Here is a 27982-nt window from a genome sequence, read left to right on the forward strand (position 1 = left end):
CATTAACAAAGTTCAAGCTTGAATCTCTTCTTCGAAAAATAAAATGAAACAGAGGCTTTCTTTGATGTATCTTTCTTTTATCTTAATAATTTCATCCCGTGAATCATCTTCTTCTATTCCTTCCAATTCCTTCATTGGAATTCCTCCTCAAGGTACACTCTTATCTTTCTTTCTCTTTCAACTTTCATCCTTTTTGGCTTGGAAACTCCATCATTTGTTTCCTCTACGATAAAAAAAACAAACAGACGAAGATTACTTCAAAAGAGAGATAATCAAATGTAAGAATGGATCAAAGAAGTTTACTAAAGCCCAACTTAATGATGATTTCTGCGACTGCCCAGATTGTTGTTCCAATAGGGTCGGAAGCGTGTAAATTATTGTACTAAAAAATCACACAAAGTTCAATTCCCAGGGAAGAGAGGTGGATCACATGGATCTCTTAAATACCAAGTCTTTCCTTAGACAGAATATCCCTTCTATAGTAATTTAATAGCACAATTAAATACTACTATTATACCCTCAAATATTGAAAGAAAAATAGGGCAAGAAAGAACACAAGAGTTTTAACGAGGTTCGGTAAATTATACCTACGTCCTCGGGCACTAACACCAGATGATAACTTTACTATCTCCAAAGTATTACAAACAAATAGAATTCCTTAAGAATTCTCAAATGAGAGAAGAGAGAAAACTAAGAGAGAAAGATTGGTTGGGATGAATTGAAATGAGAAATGAGAAGGCCTATTTATAGTTGAGGTTTAAGGACCAAACAATAAATAGCCCATTATCTCAAGGACCAAAAAAAAATTATCCCATGCCACTTTTTCAAAGTCAACTTTAGGGTGCTAAACTTGCACCACTTTGTATTGTTTGCCATTAATGTTGTCTCCCATTAATGTTAACAATCTCCACCTTGAAGATTTGATTAGGATAATCACATCTTCACACACTTCCTTCAACTCCCCAAATTCGATAAAGCTATCTTTTGTAGTGCCTACGAATGCACTCTCGAGCGCCATACACCTGAAGGTGCTCAAATTCTCAGGATGTTAATCAAGTTCAAACAATGATTAAACTTGATTGTTGTTACCACCTTGGTCATCATATCTGCGGGATTATCTGCTGTCGGAATCTTCTGAAGTAGAATTTTTCCTTTTTCAAAGACTTCCCGCACAAAGTGATATCTTACGTCGATATGCTTGGTTCTTGAATGATAGACTTGATTTTTCGCTAAATGAATAGCGCTCTGACTGTCACAATATAAACTTATGTGACTTTGAACAACTCCTAAGTCTTTCAACAATCCATTAAGCCAAATAGCCTCCTTAACAGCTTCTGTAACTGCCATATATTCTGCCTCTGTAGTAGACACAGCTACTGTAGACTGTAAGGTAGACTTCCAACTCACTGGGGCTTTCGCAAGAGTAAACAGATACCCCGTAGTTGAACGACGTTTATCTAAATCACCAGCAAAGTCAGAATCAACATATCCAACTACAAACTGACCAAGTGCTTCATCCTGTTTAAAAATTAAACCAACATCTACGATTTTTCGAAGATACCGTAGAATCCATTTCACAGCTTGCCAATGTCCTTTTCCAGGATCATGCATATACCTGCTCACAACTCCAACAGCTTGTGAAATGTCAGGCCTCGTACACACCATCGCATACATCAAACTCCCAACTGCATTAGCATATGGGACTTTCACCATATATTCTCTTTCATCTTCAGTCTTCGGAGATAATTGAGCACTAAGTTTCAAATGAGAAGCAAGTGGGGTACTTACATGTTTTGTGTTTTCATTTACACCAAAACATTGTAATACCTTTTTCAGATATTACTTCTGATTTAAATAGAGCTTGCCTCTCGGTCTATCTCTACTTATCTCCATACCGAGAATCTTCTTGGCCTCACCTAGATCTTTCATCTCGAACTCTTGATTCAACTGAGCCTTCAGCTTACCTATCTCATTTTGGCTCTTCGAAGCGATTAACATATCATCAACATACAAGAGTAGATAAATGAAAGATCCGTCATGCAGCTTCTGCAAATATACACAATTGTCATATTTGCTTCTTGTGTACTTCTGCCTTCTCATAAAGCTATCAAATCGCTTGTACCACTGCCTCGGGGATTGTTTCAATCTATATAGCGATTTGTTCAGCTTACAAACCCAATTTCTACCACCAGCATCTGTGTATCCTTCGGGCTGAGTCATATAGATCTCCTCTTCTAACTCACCATGCAAGAAAGCCGTCTTAACATCAAGTTGAGCTAGCTCCAAATTCAACTGTGCTACCAAGGCCAACAAAATTCTATTGGAGGAATGCTTCACAACAGGGGAAAATACATCATTGTAGTCAATTCCCTCCTTCTGAGCGTAGCCTTTAGCTACCAATCTTGCCTTGTAGCGAATATCCTTCTTGCTAGGAGATCCATTTTTCTTTGCGAATACCCACTTGCATCCGATTGCCCTTTTACCTTTCGGTAATTGTGCCAACTACCAAGTATTGTTCTTCCGGAGAGACTGCATTTCTTCATCCATGGCGCTTTTCCATTTATCACTTTCTAAGCTTTGCATTGCTTCTTGATAAGTGATAGGAATATCATCAACAACGGGAAGGGCGTAGGCCACCATATCAGTAAATCGAGCAGGTTTTCGAATTTCTCTCCGTGGCCTTGCAACTGCAACTGGTTTTGGTGTACTTAGTGGTTCTTGGGTCAGAACCTCTTCAACCTCTAATTCCTCCATTGTGGCTAGAGAATTAGACTTATTAACTGGACAAATCCCCATCTGCTCAAACTCCACCTGTTTTGGAGTACACTCCACCTGCTGTGGAGTATTGTTCGTCTGAATATCTTTATCTGCTACATTTTTCAATGTGGTAGATTCATCAAAGGTAACATCTCTGCTACAGATCATTTTATTTGTGATTAAGCACCAAAGACAAAATCCCTTCACTCCAGAAGTGATTCCCATAAAGAGAGCTTTCTTTGCCCTCGGATCTAACTTTGACTCCTTCACATGGTAATATGCAGTGGTTCCAAACACATGTAAGGAATCATAATCTGTAGCCGGTTTTCCAGACCATACCTCCATAGGAGTTTTTCTTTCTAATGCAGATGATGGTAAACGATTAACAAGATGGCCAGCATATGTCACAGCCTCAGCCCAAAATTGCTTGCCCAACCCAGCATTGGACAACATACATCGAACTTTCTCCAGCAATGTTCGATTCATACACTCTGCCAATCCATTCTGCTGTGGTGTATCCCTAACTGTGAAGTGTCAAACAATACCATACTCTTGGCACACATTGAAGAACGGATCAGTTTTATATTCCCCTCCATTGTCCGTCCTAAGCCGCTTGATTTTCTTGCCAGTCTGGTTTTCGATCATAGTTTTCCATTTAAGAAAAACTCTAAGCACTTCATCCTTAGTTCTCATGGTATACACCCAAACTCTTCTGGAAAAGTCATCAACAAAAGTAACAAAGTAGTGTTTTCCTCCCAATGAAGGTGTCTTGGAAGGCCCCCACACATCTGAGTGAACATATTCCAAAATACCTTTTGTATTATGGATAGCAGTACCGAATTTCACTCTCTTTTGCTTTCCCAGAACATAATGCTCGCAAAATTTTAATTTCCAAGCCTTTGCACCTTTCAACAATCCTTGCTTTGCCAGAATTTGCAAGGATTTTTCGCTGGCATGTCCCAACTTCATATGCCACAACTGTATTGAGTCCAATTCTTTGTTGCCGGAAGCTGCAGCGACTGCTCCAATAACTGTACTACCTTGGTAGTAATACAAGTTATTTTTCCTGATGCCCTTCAATATCACAAGTGCGCCAGATGTCACTTTCAAAACCCCATCTCTCATAGTAACAACTGAACCATTGGATTCCAAGGCTCCCAATGAGATGAGATTTTTCTTCAAACTGGGCACGTACCGAACATCAGTCAGAACTCTGGTTGATCCATCTTTATTCTTTAATTGGATTGAACCTATCCCAACAGTTTTACAGGTATTGTCATTGCCCATATAAACAACTCCTCCATTTAGTTCTACTAAATCAGAGAACCAGTCCCGGTTAGGGGACATATGATAGGTACAACCCGAATCCAATATCCACTCATCTGAATGGAACGACGATGATGATGCAACCAGTGATAGTTTAGAGTCACTAGTATCATGCTTAGCAACACAAGCATCTACAGCAGCTTTTCCCTTATTCTTCAGCTTTGGACAATTTTTCTTCCAGTGGCCTTTCTCATGACAAAAAGCACATTCATCTTTCCCGAGTCTGGACTTTGACTTTGATCTCCACTTTTGAGTTTTCTTCCGAGTGTATGAACGATCTCGGACTACTAAAGCTTCTATATCTCTGATTGAGTTTTTCTGTTTGTCCTTCTTTCTCTGTTCATAACTGTATAAGGCCGCACAGACTTCGCTCAGAGATATATCACTCCTGCCATGAAGTAGAGTAGTTTCTAGGAACTCAAACTCCTCAGGAAGTGACCCCAACAGCATCAAAGCCAAATCTTCATCTTTGAATGTCTCATCCATATTCACCAAATCAGTGACTAACTGATTAAATTTGGTGATGTGATCATTCATTGTGGTACTTGGGACGTATGTGAAGTGAAACAGTCTTTTCTTCAAGTGGAGCTTATTTTGACTGTTTTTCTTCAAAATTTTTTCTTCAAGTGTCACCCACAACTTATTTGCAGAAGTCTCCTTTGAAAAAGCATACCTCTGCTCTCGAGAAAGGCATGATCGAATTGTGCCACATGCCAACCGATTGATCGCCTTCCAATCTTTCTCCTGTACATCATCTGGTTTCTCTTCATCAATGGCAATGTCTAGACCCTGCTGAAAAAGGGCATCTAAAACCTCACTTTGCCATATACCAAAATGGCCCGTGCCATCAAAGATCTCCACGGCCAATCTTGCATTTGCAATTGTCGGTCTTGTCCACATGGACGATGTTGAAGCTCCTACACCGACCGTTTTCTCCATAATCTTTCAATATACCTAAGGAAATCTTTTCTGATGTGGAAGATCAGTTTAAACTGCAACCACAGAGCATACTACGATTAACCTTCGGCTCTTGATACCACTTGTTGTTCCAATAGGGTCGGAAGCATGTAAATTATTGTACTAAAAAATCACACAAAGTTCAATTCCCAGGGAAGAGAGGTGGATCACATGGATCTCTTAAATACCAAGTCTTTCCTTAGACAGAATATCCCTTCTATAGTAATTTAATAGCACAATTAAATACTACTATTATACCCTCAAATATTGAAAGAAAAATAGGACAAGAAAGAACACAAGAGTTTTAACGAGGTTCGGTAAATTATACCTACGTCCTCGGGCACTAACACCAGATGATAACTTTACTATCTCCAAAGTATTACAAACAAATAGAATTCCTTAAGAATTCTCAAATGAGAGAAAAGAGAAAACTAAGAGAGAAAGATTGGTTGGGATGAATTGAAATGAGAAATGAGAAGGCCTATTTATAGTTGAGGTTTAAGGACCAAACAATAAATAGCCCATTATCTCAAGGACCAAAAAAAATTATCCCATGCCACTTTTTCAAAGTCAATTTTAGGGTGCTAAACTTGCACCACTTTGTATTGTTTGCCATTAATGTTGTCTCCCATTAATGTTAACACAGATGGCACTGATGAGCCAGGTATCTCTCTCCCTCGCTTGATTTTCTTTGTCTTTTCTTGACCGATTTGTTATTTTATCGATGGTTTGATTGATTTTCTAATTCTAAATTAACCATAAAAAAGTGATAGATTTTATCATTTTCTGTCCAGTATTATACTTTATTACGTCCAAATAAGGTTTAATCTTTAATTTGCACTTCTTTTTATTGGGTTTAAGAAAATGGTTTATTTGGGTATAAAATCGTACTTATGTAGAGAATTTCAGGGTTTATGTATTGTTTTAGACACTTTTGGGGGGGGTTTTGATTTATTTGAAGTAACAAATGGAACATGTTAAGGAACTTGGATGTCTTGTTGATGTTTAATTTACTTGTTTTTCCTCTGCTATGATGTGTCTTCACTTTCTTTAATTTCTTAATGTGTTTGTTTCAGGAACATCAGCTTGTCCACTAGGCAAGTTCTACTGTAAGAATATTGGCCATGCTCCGTCTTTCCTGTATTCCTCCAGAGTCAATGATGGTATTTGTGGTATGATTTGTTTGCGGTAATCTATAATTTTTGGATCATCTGTTTAAATTGGTGTTTGCCTCTTTAGAAACTTGATGAAAGTATATTTTTCGTACATTGTGCTTATGTTGATCTGGCTCTTCATTTTTCTTGAGCTACCTGTATTTGACATTGCATCATATGAAGATATGATCCTTCAAATACATGGAAAAACTTGGAAAAAGTTGAACATACCTTTGTCGGCCACATATCTGTATCCAAACTCACACCCAAGCTTTGAGTAACATAGCATTGTGCCAGTGCATTATGATCTTTTTGTTATATAGTTATCATATTGATCATTTTGTTATATGGATAAAAAGAGCAGATTGTTGTGATGGGAGTGATGAGTATGATGGTAAAGTCAAATGCCCTTATACATGCCACGAGGCTGGCAAAGTAGCCATGGAAAGCTTCAAGAGAAAGATTGAAGTGTATCAAGAAGGGGTTATTTTACGAAAAGTAGAGATTGGACTGGCAAAACGAGCAATTGCTAGAGACAAAGCCGAATTGTCAGGGTTGAAAAATGAACGGGAAGTTGTAGAAAAGGTTGTTCATCAGCTTGAAGGTATGATTCCTATTTGTTTGTTCTTTCAATTTATTATTTATTGTTCTTAATTTGCAATGTTCAGAAAGTTTAATCACTATTATCATGGTTACTGCCAAAATTTATCTGGCTTTCTACCTAATGTTTTATTTTCTAAATTCCTGTTTTAATTACTTAGATGAATTTAATATTATAGAAGTAAACAATTAATATAAAATTGTGCATTTATCTCGAAGAAGATTTGTTGGATGTCATTTTTGTTTCATCGATTGAGATGTAAATAGTACAATTTTGCTAAGGGACATAATTTATGTCTTTGCTATATCTCTTGTTTATTTGATTTCATTCCCGACATTATACATGAAGGGCAAGTTCGAAAGTTGGAGCAGGAGCCCCAAGAGAAAGATGATAAGATGAGAGAAGCTCGGAATGAGAAAGTTGAAAACGAAGAGAGTGGACCCGATAAGAATGTTGACAGCCAAATAGAACCCATGAAAGCATCAGATGTTGAAAAATAGGGGCAAGCTGGTGAATCTCCATCAGATCAGGTTAAATATAAAGCAAGTCAATTTGATGCGTACCATCTGCCGCCTATTTTTGTTTTCATTTTCAATTATGTGTTTCATATTTTCCCATCCTCTTTCAGTTTATCACAGACTGCACCATCGATTGAACATCGGATACTATTAACACTTGGAGGAGTGACAATATGATCTTGTTATTTAAATTGTAACATCGTATGTCGCTTAGCAAATCTAACACACTTAAACATAGACAAACAATTGGGTCTTTCCATGTTTCAATCTGCTTTATTTACAGTAGGGAAATAATTTCTTTGAGAATATGGACCATTACTGCTTAAGAATCTATTGGTTTCAGAATGAAAAAGATGAGCATGAAAGTTCTGAAGGATTGTCAAAAGAAGAACTTGGTCGCCTCGTTGAATCACGCTGGACGGGGAAAAAGAGTGGGGAACAAGTTGAGGAGACCGATCCAGTGAAAAATGACCAGGTGAGCAACAGAGGCTAAGAGTGTGCATATGATGAACATATTAATGATAACGCTTTACAGTTGAATAAAAATATTCAAATGAATCAGGAGGAAGGGGGACCAGATGCTGGATATGAAGAGTCTGTAGCAGATAATTCTGGTCGTTCTAGTACCACCCAATACAAGATTGGGGTGCAAGATCTTAAAAACTCATCAGGTTTTAGCTCTTCTGAAGCAGTTGCGAAAAGAATAACTTGCACTCTAATATGTACATCTTTAAACCTTTTTTTGATGATATCTTTAGATATAGCAACTCTAAGCGGTAAATCTTGGTTGGATAAGATACAGGAAACTGCTCAGAATTTCCTTCAGTCTGTTAACTTGTTTTCAATCCCTGTCGCTAATCTAGGTAAGCACGAAGTTATGGTTGACAATATTTGTTGTTCTATAAAGAATTCATAATCAAATTAAGTTTATTATGTCTCATATTTTGTGTTTCTGTAGATGCAAATAAGATTCGGAAGGAATATAATCACTATACTGCGAAATTATCTGATCTAGAGTCGAGGATTTCAAGTTTGACAGAAAAGTTAAAATTTGATTTTGGTAAGTGAAAAGATGTATTTTGGCGACTTCGAACTATATAGTAAAAGTTATACAATGATAGTATTGGTACTTTTTCTCTGCATTGTTGAATTTTGCTTATGAACTCCAGGAAAGCAGAACGAATTCTATTTATTCTATGATCGCTGCTTTGAATTGAAGCAGGACAAGTAAGAACAAAACTTACCTTGTACTTTTGCTAATGCTTGGTATTATAATATTCTTACTCTCTCACTTTTGTTGATTTGGGCAATGAACATTTTCGGTTTTAGGTATATCTACAAAGTTCGTCCATTTAGAAATGCAACACAAGAGGATGGCAGCAGTGAAACCCAACTGGGGTAAGCGTTTCCTTTTCCTTTTCATAATTGCTTCCATAAGTGCCAATCATTAGGTGTATTATATGGAGTTTTCCTGTGTTAGAGATTGTTTGAGTTTGCAAAGAATACCAAGAAGTCAAGAAAAGAAACTGAACCTGTATATCTTTCAGTCTTCAGAGTATCGTATTTATACAACACATGACCATACAAACCATACTATTAACTGACTTAACTAATTCCAACTGCTACTAACAAATCTAACTACCAAAAGTTTTTCAATATTCCTTAATATTCACCCATCTTAGAACTTCCTTAACAAGACAAAAGTTGGACTTGGTGATTTTGTTGTTCAAATTGACTAACAACACTCAGGTCATGTCTGAACTTACAAAAGAATAGTGTGGATAAAGGCTTGTTGAGTATGTTAGCCATTTGATCTTGTCTTGGAATATGACCAACTATCAGTTTGCCAGTGGCAACCTTCTCCCTGACAAAGAACAAATCGATTTCAACATGCTTGAACTTAGAATGTTGTACAGGATTCACAAATACTGCAACTGCTCCTGAGCTATCACACCAAACAGTAGACTTTGTAGCAAGAAAAACATGTAATTCTGCAAGTAGAGACTCAAGCCAAATGATCTCAGCTGTAACCTGAGCTAAGCACCGAAACTCAGCTTTTGCAGTGGAACAAGAAACAACCTGGTGTTTCTTGGAACCCCATGCTACAGGATTTCTACCTAAAAACACACAAAATCCAGTTGTGGATCTTCTGTCATCCAAATCTGTACCCGAGTTAGCATCAGAATAACCTACCAGAGAGACATGAGGTGCAGCTTTAAAAATTATGCCATAATCAAGAGTTCCTTGCAAATATCTCAAGATCCTTTTAACAGCCTTGAAATGCTGGTCCAATGGCTTATGCATAAATTGACACACTTTGTTAATAGCAAAGACAATATCAGGTCGAGTAATGACTATATATTGAATGGCACCAACAATGCTTCGATAATCAGAATTATTCTCAATTGGACTACCATAGTGAACTGATAAGTTACATGTAGTAACCATAAGAGTAGAAGAGGCTTTTGAACACTCCATGTTACACTTTGTTAGCAAGTCCTTAATATACTTCCTATGGTTTAAAAATAAACCAGACGAGTTATAGGAAACCTCAATGCCAAGAAAGTAATGCAGCTTCCCTAAATCTTTCAAAGAGAATTGTTGATTCAATGACTTAACAAAAACATCCATTTCAACTGACTGATTTCCAGTGACTATGATGTCATCCACATACACAAGCACATACATAATCAATGCACCAGAAACCTTGATGAACAATAAAGCATCAGCTTTAGAGAGAATAAAGCCACTGATCTCTAAATACTCTAAGTTTGTGAAACCAAGCTCTAGGAGCCGGTTTAAGGCCATATAGATCTTTCTTTAGCTTGCAAACCAAAGGATAAATTAATCCAAGATTGATGAGGATCCATGAGTATAATCTTGATAGTAGTAGGCTTGACTACAGGGCTAAACGATTCTTGGAAATCAACTCTAGCTTCTTGAAGATATCCTTTGACTACCAATCTGCCCTTGTATCTAACAATGGTGACATCGATATTTTTCTTGGGCTTGAAGATCCACTTACACCCAACTGCTCTTCTATAGGAAGGTAATGGAGCTAGCTCCCAAGTGTTGTTCTTTAAAAGAGCATCATACTCCTGTTGGGTAGCCTTAGTCCATTTAGGACTAGCGAAGGCTTCCTTAATGATCTGTGGTTCCTCACCAAACAATCTAGCTAAGAAGGCTTTTGGTTTGAAAATTCCACTTTTGGATCGAGTGACCATAGGATGGGCATTAGATATAGGAGGAGAATTAGGTGAAATAGTCCAAACCTGCTCAATTCTAAAAGGAACCCTCATGTCTGTATTGGGGTCCAAAATACTAGTCTCAAGTCTTACATCATCAACTGGCCAAGTTCCAAGAGAGCAAACTCAAACCTGGGAAAAGCAGTAGAAGCTAGACCAAGTTTCACATGAGGCTCATTTTCTGTAGGTGATGATGAAAAAGTTGCACAAGCAAATAAATGAGGAGCTACCTTGGAAGAAATAGAGCCTTGAGGTTGAGAAAAAATAATAGGAATAGGTGCTTGCTGAGAAAGTTGAGAAGATGACTCTCGATCATAATTTGATTGCTGAAAAAAATAGAACCTATTTTGAAGCAAATGGAAAACAAGTTTCATCAAACACTACATGTCTGGAAATAAAAATTCTACTTGATTAATCAAGGCACTTGTAGCCTTTGTGAAGAGCACTATGACCAAGGAAAACACAGGGCTTGGATCAAAATTGAAGTTTGTTTTTGTTATAAGGTCTTAGACAAGGATAACAATAACATCCAAAAGTCCTTAGATGCAGATACTCGGGTTTAGCATTGTAGAGTAGCTGATGTGGAGATTTTTCGTGCAACACTGGAGTAGGCAACCTATTGGTCAGGTATACTGCACTGAGAAATGTATGTGTCCATAATGCATTGGTAAGGAAACCTGAGCAAGCAATGTAAGATCGGTTTCAGTAATGTGTCTATGCTTTCTCTCGACCATGTCATTTTGCTTTGAAGTATAAGGACAAGTCTGTGCTAAATACCAGACTGCTGAATAAGTGGAAAGAAATATCTAAATTTGCCTCCCCAATCACTTTGAAACATCTTGATCTTGGAATTAAATTGTACTTGAACAATTTTTTCAACAGCCTCCGACTTTTCCCTTAGTAGGTAAATCCAGGTATATCGACTATAAGCATCAAGAAAGGTAATATAATACAAACACCCCTCTGATGACACATGGGCAGGACCCCATAAGTTTGACACAACTAACTTAAAAGGAAAATCATATATAGTCGTAGAAGCAGTAAACGAAAGCTTGTGAGACTTTCCTAATTGACAAGCAGCACAAACAATAGGAAGTTGAGTTGCTACTATAGGAACTTGACAACTCTGTAACACTTGATAGAGGATTTTATTGCAAGGATGGCTTAGTGTCACGGGCCAAAGTGCAAAGCCCGTGACCATGGCACAAGATGCACCCCATGGAGGTCTATCAATTAGATGGGAAATATTTAGCCCATGAGAACTGGCCCGATTCAAAGAACTGTTGGAGAAGCCTATCAGATTGAAACCTGGTTGGCCCGATAATGAAGACATGGCAACTTAGGCTAATTTTGGTAACTAATCTTAGAAGATAGAGGGAATCATATCTTGTAAAGATTAGATTAGATTTGATATGGCATATCTTGTAAATCCCTAAAATCAAGGGATATAGTTAATCTCGTCCGTCGGTGTAAATGTATATTGACTGTCGATTTTGGAGAGCTCAACTATAAATAGAGAGTCTCCCCCTCATTTGTACTCATCCATTGTAAGCTGAATTCTTAAGAGTAATAGAATTCTTGGAGCATTTACTCAAAAACTTTGTGTGTATTCTTTCTTTGGCTTTCTGTTGTTCACTTGTAGCTTCTTTTGGCACAACCGCTTTCGCTATACAAATTGGTGCCTTGGAGGAGTTCTAAAAGAATCCTCACTTTTGGGCGTAAAGGCTGACTTAGGCGAGTTTGGAGCAAACGGATCACCTAAGGCTGCACGGATTACGAGACGAAAGGTCTAGCCCCGTGACAAGTGGTATCCGAGCTGTAGGTTTGAACCAAGTGATATCCGAGTTATGGGTTCGAAGGCACCGTTGGGATGTCGAAAGAAGTTGTTGGTCAGAGTGAGCCAATGGAGACCCATGGGAGGGCTAGAAAAGTAAGTCGCTTGAGGGACATGCTAACAGCTTTGGAAAATCGAGTGGTTAATCTCGAGGAATCCGTAGGGATCATGAAAGAGGCGCTTGAATTGGTCGAGGGATGCACGGATGGGTTGGACTCAATGGAAGAGCAACTCAGAGATTTTATGTTGGATTCTCTCAATGCCAATGCGGAAAAGATGAATGAATTAGTCGAGTCCACTGCAAAAAAGCTGGCAGAGAAGGATGAGAATCTCGAGGATATGGTGTTAGCCATGAAGAAAGAAATAGAGGAGCTCAAGGGGTAGCTCACGATTTACAAAGCCGCTATGAGTAATATGATGTTGTCTTCAAGGCCGAAGCAACAAGCAATGGATGTTCCCAAACCGGAGAAGTTTAAGGGTGCATGATCCACAAGGGATGTGGACAACTTGTAAGAAATGGAGCAATACTTCCGAGTAATAGGCATCGAGGATGATGCTGTTAAGGTTTGAAGATGGGTTAAAGCCGTGTGCAAAGCATGAGTTGCGTAGGCAAGGAATCATCAAACTTACCGTAGCCATGGTCGAAGCAGAGTCCTTTGTTGAGCTTGGTCCAACGAAAGACAAGTTCGAGTCGTCTAAGCCCAATGGAAAGGGCAATAGTGAGAGAAACCATGAAGATGATGAAGATGGACATAGCGATGATGGCAACAGTACCGATAGCACAAGTAGCAATGGGAAACCACGAGATGTGAAGCGGGGATCCTACAACCCAAGGGACAAGAGAAAGAGAATAAAATGCTTCATTTGTTAAGGACCACACATGGCACGAAAATGTCTGAATAAATTGATGATTTCAGCGATCAAGAAGAAAGATGAGTCGAAAGAAGAGGCGAAGCCTATTGAGGGGAAGACATCGAGGCTCAATTCGATGGTGCTCATTCCTAAGTAGATGAATGGTAAAAAAGGGTTGATGTTTGTGGACATCAACATTGCGGGTCAGAAACGGAGTGCTCTTATTGATACAGGAGCATCAGACTTATTCATATCGAAAAAGGCTGCGAAGAAGCTTGGTCAGTCGATTAGAAAATCAAATAAGAAGATCAAGGTAGCAACTTTCGAGAAATTCCCAACTGTGAGAGTAGTTCGTGATGTGGAATTACAAATTTGCGAATGGAAGAGCAAGGAAGAATTAAAGGTAATCTAATTAAATTATTACGATTATGTGCTTGGCTTAAACTTCCTTAATAAGATTCAAGTAACTCTGCAACTATGGGCCGATCAAAATCCATATTGCCACCGGTCCGTCAACAAAAATTGTTGTGCCGGTGCACCGAGATATGAAGGTTGAGACAAAGGTGTTATCGTCAATCCAATTAGTTGAAAATATTTTGTATGGGAGAAACATTAACTCGTTAGAACAGAATGCTACGAAAGCCCCTTCGGAAGTGTTAGTCGCGCAAGAGATCGACATGAAGCCTATAGATTCGACTGTGGAGCCGACACCTTTGGAAAATGTGGGTTGTGCATCGGTCTTAGAGAGAAAAGGAGCGATGCAAAGACAGTCAAGACGAGTAAATGCTGCGAGTAAGGTACATTGCAAACACTCTGATAGTGTTTTGAATTCTGACTTGTTGGCTTGGCAAGATCGTATGGGGCCTTTCAAAGTTCATAAGCAATGAGGCAAAGGGACTATGGGTGGTACAAGGCCAAGATGTGAGAATTCAGGGATTCTAGTGAGAACAAGTCAAAATTGGGGCAAGTTAAAGCAGAGACTTATTGCCAACGGTATGTACCAACGAGTGCAACAGTTCAAGTTAAGAGGTGACAGAAGCTGAGGAAAAGGTTTTGAAGCAAGGGACAACCCGATCACAAGACAAGTCCGGAAAAATCCAAGGCAACGAGCAAGTTTCAAGGTGAATCAAGTCAGTGTCATTCAGAAGTCGCAACGAGGGTGTTGCGAGAATGGGTGGGGGAGAATGTCACGGGCCAAAGTGCAAAGTCCATGACCATGGTACAAGTGTTGGATCGTCGGCACCCCTACGGCGCAGCGAAAAAATTTAATAATCGGTGACCCTAACCACGGATCCATGTGTGAGGAACGAATCGGGGTGAAAAGGGTTACGAAATTACCTAATGCTGTTCTGAGTAGACAGCAACTTCTCAACAACGTGTAGTCTGATCTACAGTCGAACTAAGCTACAATCTATCGAGACTCCGACCTCTACGTGATCCACCCAGTTGACTACGAACGGAAGAAATCCCGAAAACAGTTTTGAGAGTGAATTTTCTTTGACGGCTGCTAGACCAAAACAAAGAAAAACGGGATACTTATATCCTTATTATTTATTTTTTAGGGTTTTTATTTATGAATTAAAATAAATATAATAATATTTTAAACCGAAAATTATAATTACATTAATTATAATATAATTTCGGTAAACCATATATTTATTTGAATTCATATGCTAACCTCATTATATGTACAACAACCTTGTACATAATGTGTTGAAAATCGAATTAAATTAATTCTATAATTAATTTAATTCAAGTGACACCTAAAAACAATACCAACTATGGTTTATTTCGTTCATTTTAACTATAGGGTGTGACCCTGTAGGTTCTTGTAACGTTAGCAGTAATACTAGAACGATTCCAATGTTACAAACAATGAGTGGCATCTAGCAATGCATCATTGCTACCTAAGTCACAAGAGGTCATGATTCGACATAACCTTTTATGATTAACCTTTTATGCAATAATCCTTAAGTCTTTTATCTCTGGATTGGACACAAGTCATAGAATAGTCACACTTGTATAGTCCATTCCATGTTCCTTGATATTTTAAGTAGACTACGATATACAAATAAGTATGACATCTCATATCAACTTATTTGAGCATGGCCATGCATTTCTAGTCTCACTTAATCAAGTGGCCTAAGATATTACTCCCATTACGTAGGAGGGACTTATTCTATATCGACCAACCATATCCCTCTACATCGATTGTGGTATATCCAACACCAACCTTTATAGAACAACCAGTTACGGTGTACGTTTGACTGTATCAAAATATACTACTCACGATGTTGGGATTATGATGATCTCAAGTCTGAGGATCATATACATATTAATCGGTATGAGTAATGTCGTGACAATTACATAATAATCTAAGAAACATACTCATAATGGGTCAGTCCAATATGTTGTTCTCTAACACACATATTCATGCATCGATTCTGATATTCCATATCAATGATAACTCTTTATCATCAATCAACTACATGTTAGTCTTAATGCATTATTGTTGTCCTATCCAACAATAATACTTGACTAAGGATCTTTTAAGAATAATCATATTATTCTTAGGACATTATTAGAAAACAGTTTATTTATACACACAGAAAAGAAACTGAAATAATAATGGTAACGCCTTATATTAATAAACATGATAAATCAAGTATGTTATTGCAACCATCTCATGATGATCTTTGGGTATACTCTAACAATAAGATACGCCCCATGGAGGTCTATCGATTAGATGGGGAACATTTAGCCCACAAGAACTGACCCGATTCAAAGAACTGTTGGAGAAGCCTGTCAGATTGAAACATGGTTGGCCCGATAATGATGACATGACAACTTAGGCTAATTTTGGTAACCAATCTTAGAAGATAGAGGGAATCATATCTTGTAAAGATTAGATTAGATTTGATATGACATATTTTGTAAATCCCTAAAATCAAGGGATATGGTTAATCTCGTTCGTCGATGTAAATGCATCTTGACCGTCGACTTTGGGGGAGCTCAACTATAAATAAAAAGTTTCCCCTCATTTGTACTCATCCATTATAAGTTGAATTCTTAAGAGTAATAAAATTCTTTGAGCATTTACTCAAACACTTTGTGTGCATTTTTTCTATGGCTTACTGTTGTTCACTTGTAGCTTCTTTTGGCACAATCGTTTTCGCTATACAAATTGGAGCCTTGAAGGAGTTCTAAAAAAATCCTCACTTTTGGGCGTAAAGGCTAACTTAGGCAAGTTTGGAGTAAATGGATCACCTAATGCAGCAAGGATTGCGAGACGAAAGGTCTAGCCCCGTGACACTAGTGATTTTGCCCCAAGTCAACAATAGTTGAGGCTTTAGATGAGGCTTTGAGTTGAGCATGATTCACTTATTATCTTTGAGTTGAAACCTTAACTGAAGAAACTACACCAAGACTGTGATATGGAAGTAGTGAACCTATACAACCCTTTATGAATGTGGCCCATTAGTAAAACCGCCCCTATCTGTAAATCTTTCACAAAATAATAAAAAAGGATGAAATTAGAAAAACACATGATTATCTTTAGCAACAAAGAGAAAAATTTTACAAATATAGGGAACATGTACATTTTTTAGCTGTAAAATGTTTTCCAGAGGAAGAGAAGAAGACCTGATATTAGCAATTGGTACACAAACACCATTTCTCATAACTAACCAACCAGTACCTGTATATGCAGCTGCACCTTCAAGATTAGAAAGGTCATTAGTCACATTGCTTGTAGCCCTAGAATTTGGGTACCAAACTTGATTAGCAGATTTGGTAGAAAACTAAAGAACAGTCTAGGGAAGGTGATCCTGCTTGAAGATGATAGCCTCGTTGAAATTTGTCACGAACGGGAGGACGCCAATTTTGTTGAACAGATTTTTGACCATAAACCACTTGTCCTTACATATGTTGATCACAACAATGATTAGAAGATTAACTCCCAAACTGATGATAATTAACTTGCATTTGTTTCCCTTGATCGAAATCACACACACCAGAAAAATTCTCATTAAATCGGTAGTAACACCGTTGAACAACATGACCAATCCTACCATAAAGTTGGCATTGTGGACTATTGAAATATGTGAAACCCATATATTTTGGGTATATATTTTAAATTTGTTTAGGTAGATAAATCTTAGAATAAATCATTTGAGATATTCTAAGAATATTTTATTTTATCTTTTAGTAGTTTATTAGAATAAGAGAATTATTTTCCCAATTAGGTTATGACTCTTTTCTTTATTTAAGTTCAGTTCTTTAGTTAATAAAATACAGAACAGATTTATTAAATGCTTTCTTGAAAACTTTTATGGTATCAGAGCTAGGTTAAATATCTAGTAACATCATGGTTAAAAAAACCTTCACTAGATATAAGAGATCCAGTAATCAAACAGAGGAAGAAAGTTTTACCGTTGAAACAACTATCGAGAGTACAATGACTCAAGGGATAAAGGCGTCTTAACTTTCTTTTCGGTTGACATCTCACAAGCTGAATGGCAAGAATTATCTAGAATGGTCATAGTCTGTAAATTTAGCAATTGATGGGCGCCACAAGCTAGGTCATTTAATTGGATAAGTCAAGCAACCACAAGTAGGCGATCCAAAGATGAGCAAGTGGAGGTTAGAAAATTCTATGATAATTGTGTGGCTTATTAATTCCATGGAAGTATTCATAGGTAAACCTTTTCTTTTTCTCCCGACTGTTAAAGATGTTTGGGATGCTATGGAAGACACCTATTCAGATTTAGAAAATGCTTCACAGATATTTGAGTTGAAAATAAAACTCTGAAAAGCTAGACAAGGGAAAAAGGAAGTTACTTTTTATTATAACAAGATGATGTCTCTCTGGCAAGAACTGAATCAGTGTTATAAGGATGAATGAGAGTGTTCTGGATATGGTGTAAAAGTTATGAAAAAAGAAGAGAATAAACAAGCTTATCTATTTCTAGCTGGTTTAAATAAAGAATTTGATGAAGTGAGATCTTGGAGCTTAGGAAAAAAATTAGCTTCCAAGACTCCATGAGATTTTTTCTGTGGTTAGAAAAGAAGAGACAAGGAGAAAATGAATGTTACAGCCAGGGTTTGAAGCTAATGATGATAATTCTGCTCTTGTAACTATTAAGAATAATGATGATAGTGAAAAAAGAAAAAAAACCTTGGTGCGATCACTGTAAAAAATATTAGCACACTCGAGAAACATGTTGAAAGTTCTATGAAAAATCGACCAATGAAAAAAAAATAGTGACAATGGTCGTGGTTCATAATCATGGGATAGTAGAGTTTTCCAAACAACTAATGAAAATTATGAGGGCCAAAGTTCTCTAGAAGGGTCTTCATTCACTAAGGAATAATTAGAGCATCTACACAAGCTTTTTCAATCACCACAGTTTCAGATGAATTCTTCTGTTCCTAACTCCAATAATCCTTTTTCCTCCTTTGCCCAATTAGGTACTAATTTTTCTTTTTTTTTTTTGTCAAGCCTTGTAAAACAAACACATAGATCGTTGATTCTGGAGCTAGTGATCACATGACTAGGAATCATTTTCTTTTTTCAATTTACACACATTGTGCAGGAAACAAAAAGATCAAAGTAGTAGATGGGTCGTTCGCGGTAATAGCCAGGAAAGGCACAGTTAAAATTTCATCTTTCTTGGTTTTACTTGATGTTTTACATGTGCCAAATCTAGCTTGTAATCTCATATCGGTCAGTAAATTATTTCAGTTCTCCAATTTTCATGTTATATTTTACTCCTCTATGTGTATATTTCAAGACATGGTCTCAGGGAGGATGATTAGCAATGCTAAAGAATCTGGTGAAATTTACTTTCTTAACTACGACCATCTAAGTCAACCAACAACTACTTTATGTTTAAGTGTTGTTTCTAGTTTTGATAAGGTTTATGATTTGGCATTTTAGGCTTGAACATCCTAATTTTTACTATTTAAGATATTTGTTACTTGATCTATTTAAAAATAAAATCCTTCATATCACTGTGAATTGGCTAAACATCATCGACCATTCTTTCCACTTCAAAAATATAAAGCTTCCAAACCTTTTTCGTTAATTCATAGTGATGTCTAAAAACCTTCAAGAGTCTCAACTTTTTTAAGAAAATGCTGGTTTGTCACGTTTATTGATGATCATACTCGTACCTATTAGGTGTTTTTATTAAAAGATAAGTCTGAAGTTAAACCAGTCTTTTTATGCTATGGTGAAAATACAATTTGGTGTGAAAATAAAAGTATTTAGAAGTGACAATGGTGGGGAATTTTTTAGCAACCAATTAGGTATTTTCTTAGCCAAACCTGGAATAGTCCACCAAAGCTCTTGTACAAATACACTGCAACAAAATAGGATTACAGAAAGAAGAAACAGACATCGTTTAGAAGTAACTAGAGCCTTGATGTTCACTAGTCAGGTACCACGTCATCTTTGAGGTGAAGTCTTGTTAACAACTACATATCTTATTAATAGAATGCCTAGCAAAACTCTAAACTATAGAACTCTTTTTTGTCTCTTTAAAGATAACTTTCCTAACTCTAAATTGATCACAGATTTATCCCTCCGAGTTTTTGGGTGTAGTGTTTTTGTTCATCTTCACAACTAAGGTAAACTAGATCCTAGAGCAAAAAAATGCGTCTTTGTTGGCTATGCTTCTAATAAAAATGATTACAAATGTTATGATCCAATTGATAAGAAGATTATTGTTACCATGAATGTCACATTTTTTGAAACGCAATCTTATTTTGATTCTAATCTTCAGGGAGGGAATTATAGTAAGGAAGATTTTATAATTGATCAAGAAAAGACTAGAAATATACATCGGGATTCTAATAATGGGGAAGGCGAAATTATGATTAACACAGCAATTAATTATGATAATGTTGTTAATAAAAATGAGTATGAAAGTGTAGAGTCTGATCGTAAGAATAAAGAACAAATAAAGGAGTTAATTGTTTACTCAAGAAGAAACCGAAATCAAGAAAGTGGAATCCACCAGATTCATCACCAAGAATCTGACCCGCCAGATCTTGTCAAAAGTTTAGGTAAAGCTCATAATCCAGCCAATGAATTTTTTTATTTAGATATTCCAATTGCTAAAAGAAAAGGTGATAGAAATGTTGTCAAATATCTCATGTCTAACTCTGTATCCTATAAAGCCTTGTCTTCGACATTCTCAGCCTTTATTTCGTGTCTCGATACTGTAAAAATACCAAAAAATGTGAAATATGCTTTGCAGGTTCCTGAGTGAAAGAAGGCCATTTTAGAGGAGATGCGCGCTCTTGAAAAAATAGGTACATGGGAAACAGTGGAATTACCTGTAGGGAAAAAACAGTGGGCCGTAAATAGGTGTTCACAACCAAATTCAAACCGGATGGATTTTTAGATAAATATAAAGCCTAGCTGGTGGCTAAAGGGTACACTCAAACATACGGGATAGATTATCTTGAAACATTTGCTCCAGTAGTCAAATTAAATTTTGTTAGAGTTCTTTTATCAATTACTGTGAATCTTGATTGATCTTTACAGTAGTTAGATGTGAAGAATGTTTTCCTAAATGGGAAACTTGAAGAAGAAGTTTACATGGATCCTCCTCCAGGTTTTGAAGAAAAATTTGGAACTCGAGTATGTAAGCTCAAGAAATTTTTGTATGGTCTAAAGTAATCTCCTCGAGCTTGGTTTGAACGGTTCACTCAAGTTGTTAAAAAACAAGGTTACTCATAAGGGCAAACTGATCACGCAATGTTCTATTGACACTCACAAAGAGGTAGAATAGCAGTTATTATAGTTTATATCGATAATATCATTCTTACAGGAGATGATGTCGATGAAATAAGACGCCTCAACGAGCATCTAGCATTGGATTTTGAGATCAAAGACTTGGGTCCTTTGAAATACTTTCTTGGAATGGAAGTTGCTCGATCAAATAAGAGTCTTGTAGTCTCTCAGAAAAAATATGTGTTTGATCTTTTAAAAGAGGTTGAGATGAGTGGTTGTTGCCTAGTTGACACACCAATTGATCCAAATGTAAAATTCAGAAATAGAGAAGGTTGATTAGTTGATAAAGGGCAGTAACAAAGATTAGTTGGTAAGTTAATTTACTTATCACATACAAGGCCAGACATAGCTTTTACAGTAAGCTTAGTGAGTCAATTCATGCACTCCCCAATGGAGGAACATGAAAAGGCAGTGTTTCGGATTCTAAGATACTAGAAGAGTTCACCTGGAAAGGGTTTATTCGTCAAGAAATCTGAACAAAGAGGAATTGAAGGTTATACAGATGCAGGTTGGGCAGGCTCAATAACAGATAGAACATGTAACACTCCCATACCCGACCCGATCGCCGAGTCAAGGCATCAGGATGTCACATTCGTTGCCGAAGCAATTACTAAAAATTTCAAATCAATTTATATAATTATTTAATTAATGTAGATCATTAACTAATTTAATAATGATTGAATTTACGATAGAACTAATTATGAGTTAAATGAGCTTATTAAAACATCCACAATTGATTAAAGGTCAAATTGTAAAGTTCATAAAAAATTTTGAACTGTCGTCACGACATTGGGGTTTCCACATCGTGACATGGCAAACTTGTCATCGTGACGTCGTTTCCATTTCCTACAAGTTCCACGCTTTATTTTTATTTATTTATTTTATATCATTACCTGAACCGTATTCAAATGTCATAATCACCACTTCATTTTACATATCATTCACTTACATCTATTTCTAATCTCAAGTCCACATAAAAATATGATATTCAATTAAATATAACAAAGTTTATAAAATTAACACAAATATTAAAATTTTACAAATAAGACCATTGGAGGACTTACACTTGCAAAATTAGTTTATCCACTTTATGTATATTTTATATTTATTTCTAAATTATGCCAATCAATTTAATTCTTCATAAAATTTTAACAAAGAATTCACATCAATTAACAATTATTCACTTATTATGTTATCAATTCGTTTAAACATACTCATATGTATCAATTATTTCATCACCTACAACCATTTTAAAACATTTCAAATTCATTTACTATATATATATATATTCATATATTTTTTCTCCTCTTTCCCTCCATTCCACATCATTTATGTATATATTTGTTAGAATCTTTAGCTTTTAGTATATAACATGCTTATATGTAGCATTATCAATAATTTCACTATTTACTCATGTGTTCATATCAAAACTCTCCACTTGAGTTATAGTTACTAAATTATTTATATCTTGAGATATAGAATTCTAAATTAAGATCCGCTAGATTTTTTTAAATTAGACTCAAATATATTTTTACCATAAAAATTTCAAAATTTATAATTTAGCCAATAAGTACAGTAAAATCTTCAAATTTATCCATGTTCTGCTGTTTGACATCTTCGACCTTTCTTTACTAAAAATTAATTATCTCTTAGTACGGGGTTTAGATGATGTTTCAGTTTGTTACTCTTTAAAATAGACTCATTAAGAATTAAAAAATATAAATTTAAACCCTTAATTATTTTTTTACCATTTTTTATGATTTTCCAAAGTCAGAACAGGGGAACCCAAAATCAATCTGACCTTGTCTCAAAAAAATTCATATATCTCATAATATGATTTTTTTTTTGCTTACACCGATTCTTCTATGTAAAACTAGACTTAATTGGATTTAATTTCATACTTTATTTAACTTCTAATTCAATTTTTACAATTTTTTGTGAATTTTCAAAGTTAGACTACTGCTGTTGCTCAAAACTATTTTAGTGCAAAATGTTGATTACCAAGGTTATAACACCCTCCTTTCCTTTCTCTACAATATTCCCCATCACTTCCTCTTATTTCCCTTCACTAACAATCAAGAACATAAAACCTTATATAAGAAAACTCTACTTTAACATCATTTTTATACTTTTTCAATAATATCAAACTTAAAAATATATTGAAATCTTAATGTTCTTACCTCGTCCTATTGATTTCAATCTTTAAATTAATTTTATCTCTCCTCCAACTTCCATTTTCTTGAATCCAATGTGATTTTCTTGTTCTCCATAATCTCCTTATCACTTTTCTCTCTTGGTGATTATGAAATTTTTTTGAAATTATTGGTTAAAATGGTAGATTTTTAGTGGAAGGACCAAATTGTAAAGACGACAAAGTTTTCTTCTTCTCTCCCCCTCACTCATGTTGGAAAGATGAGAGGATCCTCTCTCTTTTTCTTCTTTTTCATCTTCCTCTCCTTTTATACTAGCTATTTATAATAAAATATTAGTAAAATATCTCATTAAAATATTAATAAAGTAATATTTATCTAATTAAATAATTATAAAATATCTCCAACATCATTATTGCCTTTTAGAGTTCTCTATCTTTCTAATTGATCAATTTTCCCTTTATGATTTTTTAAAATTTCAACATTTAATCATCACTTAATTTGGTAAAATTATGATTTAGTCCCTCATAATTCTTCACCTATTCAATTTAGTCCCTGCATGTCAATTCCATATCATAGTAAATTGGATTATTTTCACTTTTGGTCTTTAAACTTTCTTATTTTTACACTTTGATCCCCTAAATTTTGAATACTTACACTTGAGCCAAAAACTTTTCACATATTTATGATTTAGTCCTTACTTTAAATCAATATACTAAAACCTACTTCTTAATTATTATTATTATTATTTATTATTATTATTATTTTAATACTCTTCAATATTCTTTTTTATCATCTTTATATCATTTTCTCATTTTATCGAGAAATCAATTATACATCATGTCATGCTTCTTGATTTAACTCTCTTTTGATATCTTGCAACTTTCATTTTCTTTGATCTAATACCTTATTTCACTAAAATTTTATCTCATATTATTTACGACCAATGGGGTTTTGAGGATGTTACATAATATCTACATCAGGATATTGTACATTTGTTTGAGGAAACCTTGTGACTTGGCCAAGCAAAAAATAAAGTGTTGTAGAAAGGAGTAGTGCAAAGGCTGAGTTTTGATCAATTGCTCAAGGAATTTGTAAAATGATGTGGTTAAAAAGAATTATAGAATAGTTAAGGAAACCAATAACTTCACCAATGAAGTTGTACTGTGATAGCAAAGCTACCATTAGTATTGCTCACAACCCAGTCCAACATGACAGAACTAAACATGTTGAGATTGATAGACACTTTATCAAGGAGAAGACTGAAGAAGGCCAAGTGTGCATGCGTTTGTTCTTTCAAAACAACATATTGCTAAAATACTCACCAAAGGGCTCTCTAAGACAAGTTTTGATTTTCTTGTAAGCAAGTTGGGCATGATTGATATATATGCACCAACTTGAGGGAGGGTGTTAAAATATGTGAAATCCATATGTTTTTGGTATATATTTTAAATTTATTTAGGTAGATAAATCTTAGAATTAATCATTTGAGATATTCTATTTTCCCTTATATTTTAGTAGTTTATTAGAATAAAGAAATTATTTTCCTAATTAGGTTATGACTCTTTTCTCTATTTAAGTTCAATTTTTTAGTTAATAAAATACAAATAGTTTTATTAAATGCTCTCTTGAAAGCTTTCAAGCACAACCATGAAAGGACCTACCTCCTCTAAATCTTCCTTGATAATAGCTTTTTCAAGAGAAACTGAAATAGCTAAGGCTACTACTCTAATAGACTCATACTCAATGGGTAATCTTGCAAGAATAATACTAACTTGTTCTTGAGCTGTTACCAAACTACCTGCTACAGTCAAGACATCACACGTACTTTTGATTTTAAGCAAATACTCTTTGATGGACTACTGTCCTTTCTTCTGTGAGTACAACATGTGTTTAAGACTTGAAATTCTAACACTCGATCGAGTAGAATATCTCTTCTCAATGGTAGACCATACTTCAAAACTTGTACTAGCATTAGTCAAATAGACAAGAAGATCATCACTTATCGTGGACAACAACCACGAGGCTAGCAATTTATCTTGTTGGTTATGCAAAAAGAATTCAGGATTCTCAATTAACTAACCTTCTTCATTAACTATGAACTGTGAAACAGTTCAAGAATGAGCATAACCCTTTGCTTCTAAAGAAGATAATTGGTCTCATTGAGGCTGATAGTACTGTGTTGGGGGAACTGTTGAATCTTCCTGACCACTTGGTTTGCAGCAATCTCCTCATCCACTCCTTCTGACGACGACAGATGCTGAAACCCTTCATTTCCAGTATGAACTTCTGGAGCCATGCACACAAACTACCTAATCAACAAAAAAACCTTAGCTCAGATACCATGTTTGAGTTTGCAAAGAATACCAAGAAGTCAAGAAGAGAAACTGAACTTGTATATCTTTCAATCTTCAGAGTAACGTATTTATACAACACATGACCATACAAACCATGCTATTAACTGACTTAACTAATTCCAACTGCTACTAACAAATCTAACTACCAACAGTTTTTCAATATTCCTTAATAGAGATATGGTAGACTTGTGCTTCAAATATATCATTTTGACCTTTAATCACAAACTAATAGAGGCAGATAGATGTTTTATACAATAAAATTCAAAATAAGACAATTTGAGAAGAGAACGTGATGGAACTGGGAGCAGATTGGTTGATTTACTTGCATCTTCAATATGAATTTTGATTTTAAGGCACAGCAACCTATGAGGAAAGGCCTGAATGCTTGAGAATTTTTCAGTTTGTCTGGTTGATGTCTTTCCTTCTCAAGGGATGCTTTTTTTTTTTTTAATTTAATCTTTCCGTCTCACTGTAGGATCTGGGAGAAGTTTGGGAATTCTTATAGACTGATGTTGTTCACAAATGGAGAGGGATGCTGGAATGGACCTGATAGAAGTTTGAAGGTATTAATTATATAATGATAAATAGGGTTCCTCCATTTGGTGCCATTTAGCTATCTTGATGGTTAATACTGGATTGTGATCCTAAAGAACAGAGTTGTGAATGATGGTTTTCTTCCTTGTCAAGCAAAAGATCTGATGAGATATAATCAAAACGGATGCTCCTGGCTGGCTAAATGGCTTGTCGCTGAGAAGCTTTCCTTTTATATGAAAAATTCTTAGCATTGATCCTTACTTTTTTTACAGGTGAAGCTAAGGTGTGGACTAAAAACAGAACTAACTGGTGTGGATGAACCAAGTCGCTGCGAGTATATCCTTCCCTCCCATTCTCCATTCCTCTACTCCGGTTTTGCTTGAAAATAAACTTTAACTCAGCTCAATTGTTTTCTTTTCACGCTTAGTTATTGAGCAAACCGAATTCTATGTATTTTAATGGTTGACTCTAGTAATTCAGGAAAAAAAAAAAAGTTGACTCCAGTAGATTGAGCTTCTTTACTGTTAATATATGTATTTTATTTTTAATTAACATTGAAAATTTCAATTCTAGCTCAAGCATAAATAATTAAGTTCATATGTTACTAGGTAAACAAGCCTAATCGAGTAAGGTCGTATAGTGTGATCTTTATCTCGAATCAAACTCAAGCTCTAAAATTGAAACTTAGTCAAGTTCAAGCCAAGTTTAGAGCCTTTATTTTTGGGTCAAGCACAAGTTTCTTACTGTCTGAGCTCGGCTCAGCTTGATTAAACTCCTATGCACACATACACATCTACTCGCACATGTGCATGCAGTCAAAAACTATGCCATCTAACCCTCCTTCATGGCAGATATGCTGCTCTCATGTATACCCCTCTACTCTGCCTAGATGAAAAACTTGAGGTAATCGCTATTGGTACATGAAGCCCTTTTCAATTTTCCTTTTGCTTTTATTCTGTATCTTCTATAAGAATGTTGGATTTGGCAGGAATTCAAACAGAAACTAGAATCAATGAACCAAGAAAAACCACGGAGTCACGATGAGCTTTAACTTGCTGACATCTACTTATATCATCCTCAGTATTCTTACAGCATCGATTCTTTCAATGGTAAAGCTCTAAGCATCTTCCTTGGTTGGTTTGTGTTATGTTTTTGAATATAAATCATAGCCAACTGATATCTGTCTATGAACAAACTTACGTAAATAGCTGTAGTAATAATGGTTTGGTTTGATTTAGGAAAAAAATACTGTTAATGTGCAGTATCTTCTATCTTGTTTTCTTAATCACTGGTTTTGACCGGTTCATCTATTTTTTTTCCTAAGAAGTACGTTGATATTGTATTTTAAAAAAATTTCATTCATTTAGATATAAAATATTTTTAAAATTAGAAAAAAAAATTCATAAAAAATAAAATACAATTGAGTTGGAATAATTATGATTTTTTAATTAAGAAATTGGAAATCAAACCACACCCAATATACTTAATTATTACCTAATCAAAATTGGATGGAGTGGAAGTTGAAACAGACAATGGTTAGAATGGCTTTCTATTTCTTGGTTTTTCCCTAGCTTAGCTCCAAATACTTGTTTTGTGGAAGACAAGTCTTTACCATTTATTGTATTTCTTTTGCAGCAGAGAAAGAAGATGAAGATAACAGGTTAAGAGAAAATCAGAATATCCTAGAAAACAGTGTAGAGCATGTTTTCATTTTTTCAGGATGGAGACATGGTGTCTTGTCTCTGTTTTGTTTAATTTATTTTAAAGGAATGGTGAATCCACTACATGAATGCCTGTATTGTTTCTGCTACTTACTGGCTCAAAACCATTTTCTTGGGACATAAGAAGCAAGTGATATATCAATATGGGGGACATAACGTTCTATCTATCTATTTA

At 35.6% G+C, this 27982-nt stretch overlaps 1 protein-coding gene across 1 annotated transcript; it reads left to right on the top strand.

The window, feature by feature from the left end:
• Window positions 1-6: 6 nt before the first annotated feature.
• Window positions 7-27962, top strand: LOC107894335 (glucosidase 2 subunit beta). Its single transcript, XM_041108610.1, has 18 exons — window positions 7-152; window positions 246-341; window positions 5687-5704; window positions 6117-6212; window positions 6559-6798; window positions 7144-7247; window positions 7296-7325; window positions 7657-7788; window positions 7876-7984; window positions 8072-8176; window positions 8272-8373; window positions 8483-8540; window positions 8643-8711; window positions 26028-26115; window positions 26359-26420; window positions 26938-26989; window positions 27075-27195; window positions 27722-27962. Exons 1-17 carry the CDS (start codon window positions 44-46, stop codon window positions 27135-27137), a joined length of 1533 nt encoding a protein of 510 aa, XP_040964544.1. The 5' UTR covers window positions 7-43; the 3' UTR covers window positions 27138-27195; window positions 27722-27962.
• Window positions 27963-27982: the final 20 nt, after the last annotated feature.

The sequence above is a fragment of the Gossypium hirsutum genome, chromosome D13 (genome assembly GCF_007990345.1).
Source record: "Gossypium hirsutum isolate 1008001.06 chromosome D13, Gossypium_hirsutum_v2.1, whole genome shotgun sequence".
Lineage (NCBI taxonomy): Eukaryota > Viridiplantae > Streptophyta > Magnoliopsida > Malvales > Malvaceae > Gossypium > Gossypium hirsutum.

Bases quoted from the DNA above. Each gene is read 5' to 3' on its own strand.
- LOC107894335 (XM_041108610.1), top strand. From the start codon at position 44: ATGAAACAGAGGCTTTCTTTGATGTATCTTTCTTTTATCTTAATAATT. The intron at 7,326-7,656 runs GTTAAATATAAA...TATTGGTTTCAG, and splicing joins GTGAATCTCCATCAGATCAG to AATGAAAAAGATGAGCATGA. The intron at 7,985-8,071 runs GTTTTAGCTCTT...TGATATCTTTAG, and splicing joins AGATCTTAAAAACTCATCAG to ATATAGCAACTCTAAGCGGT.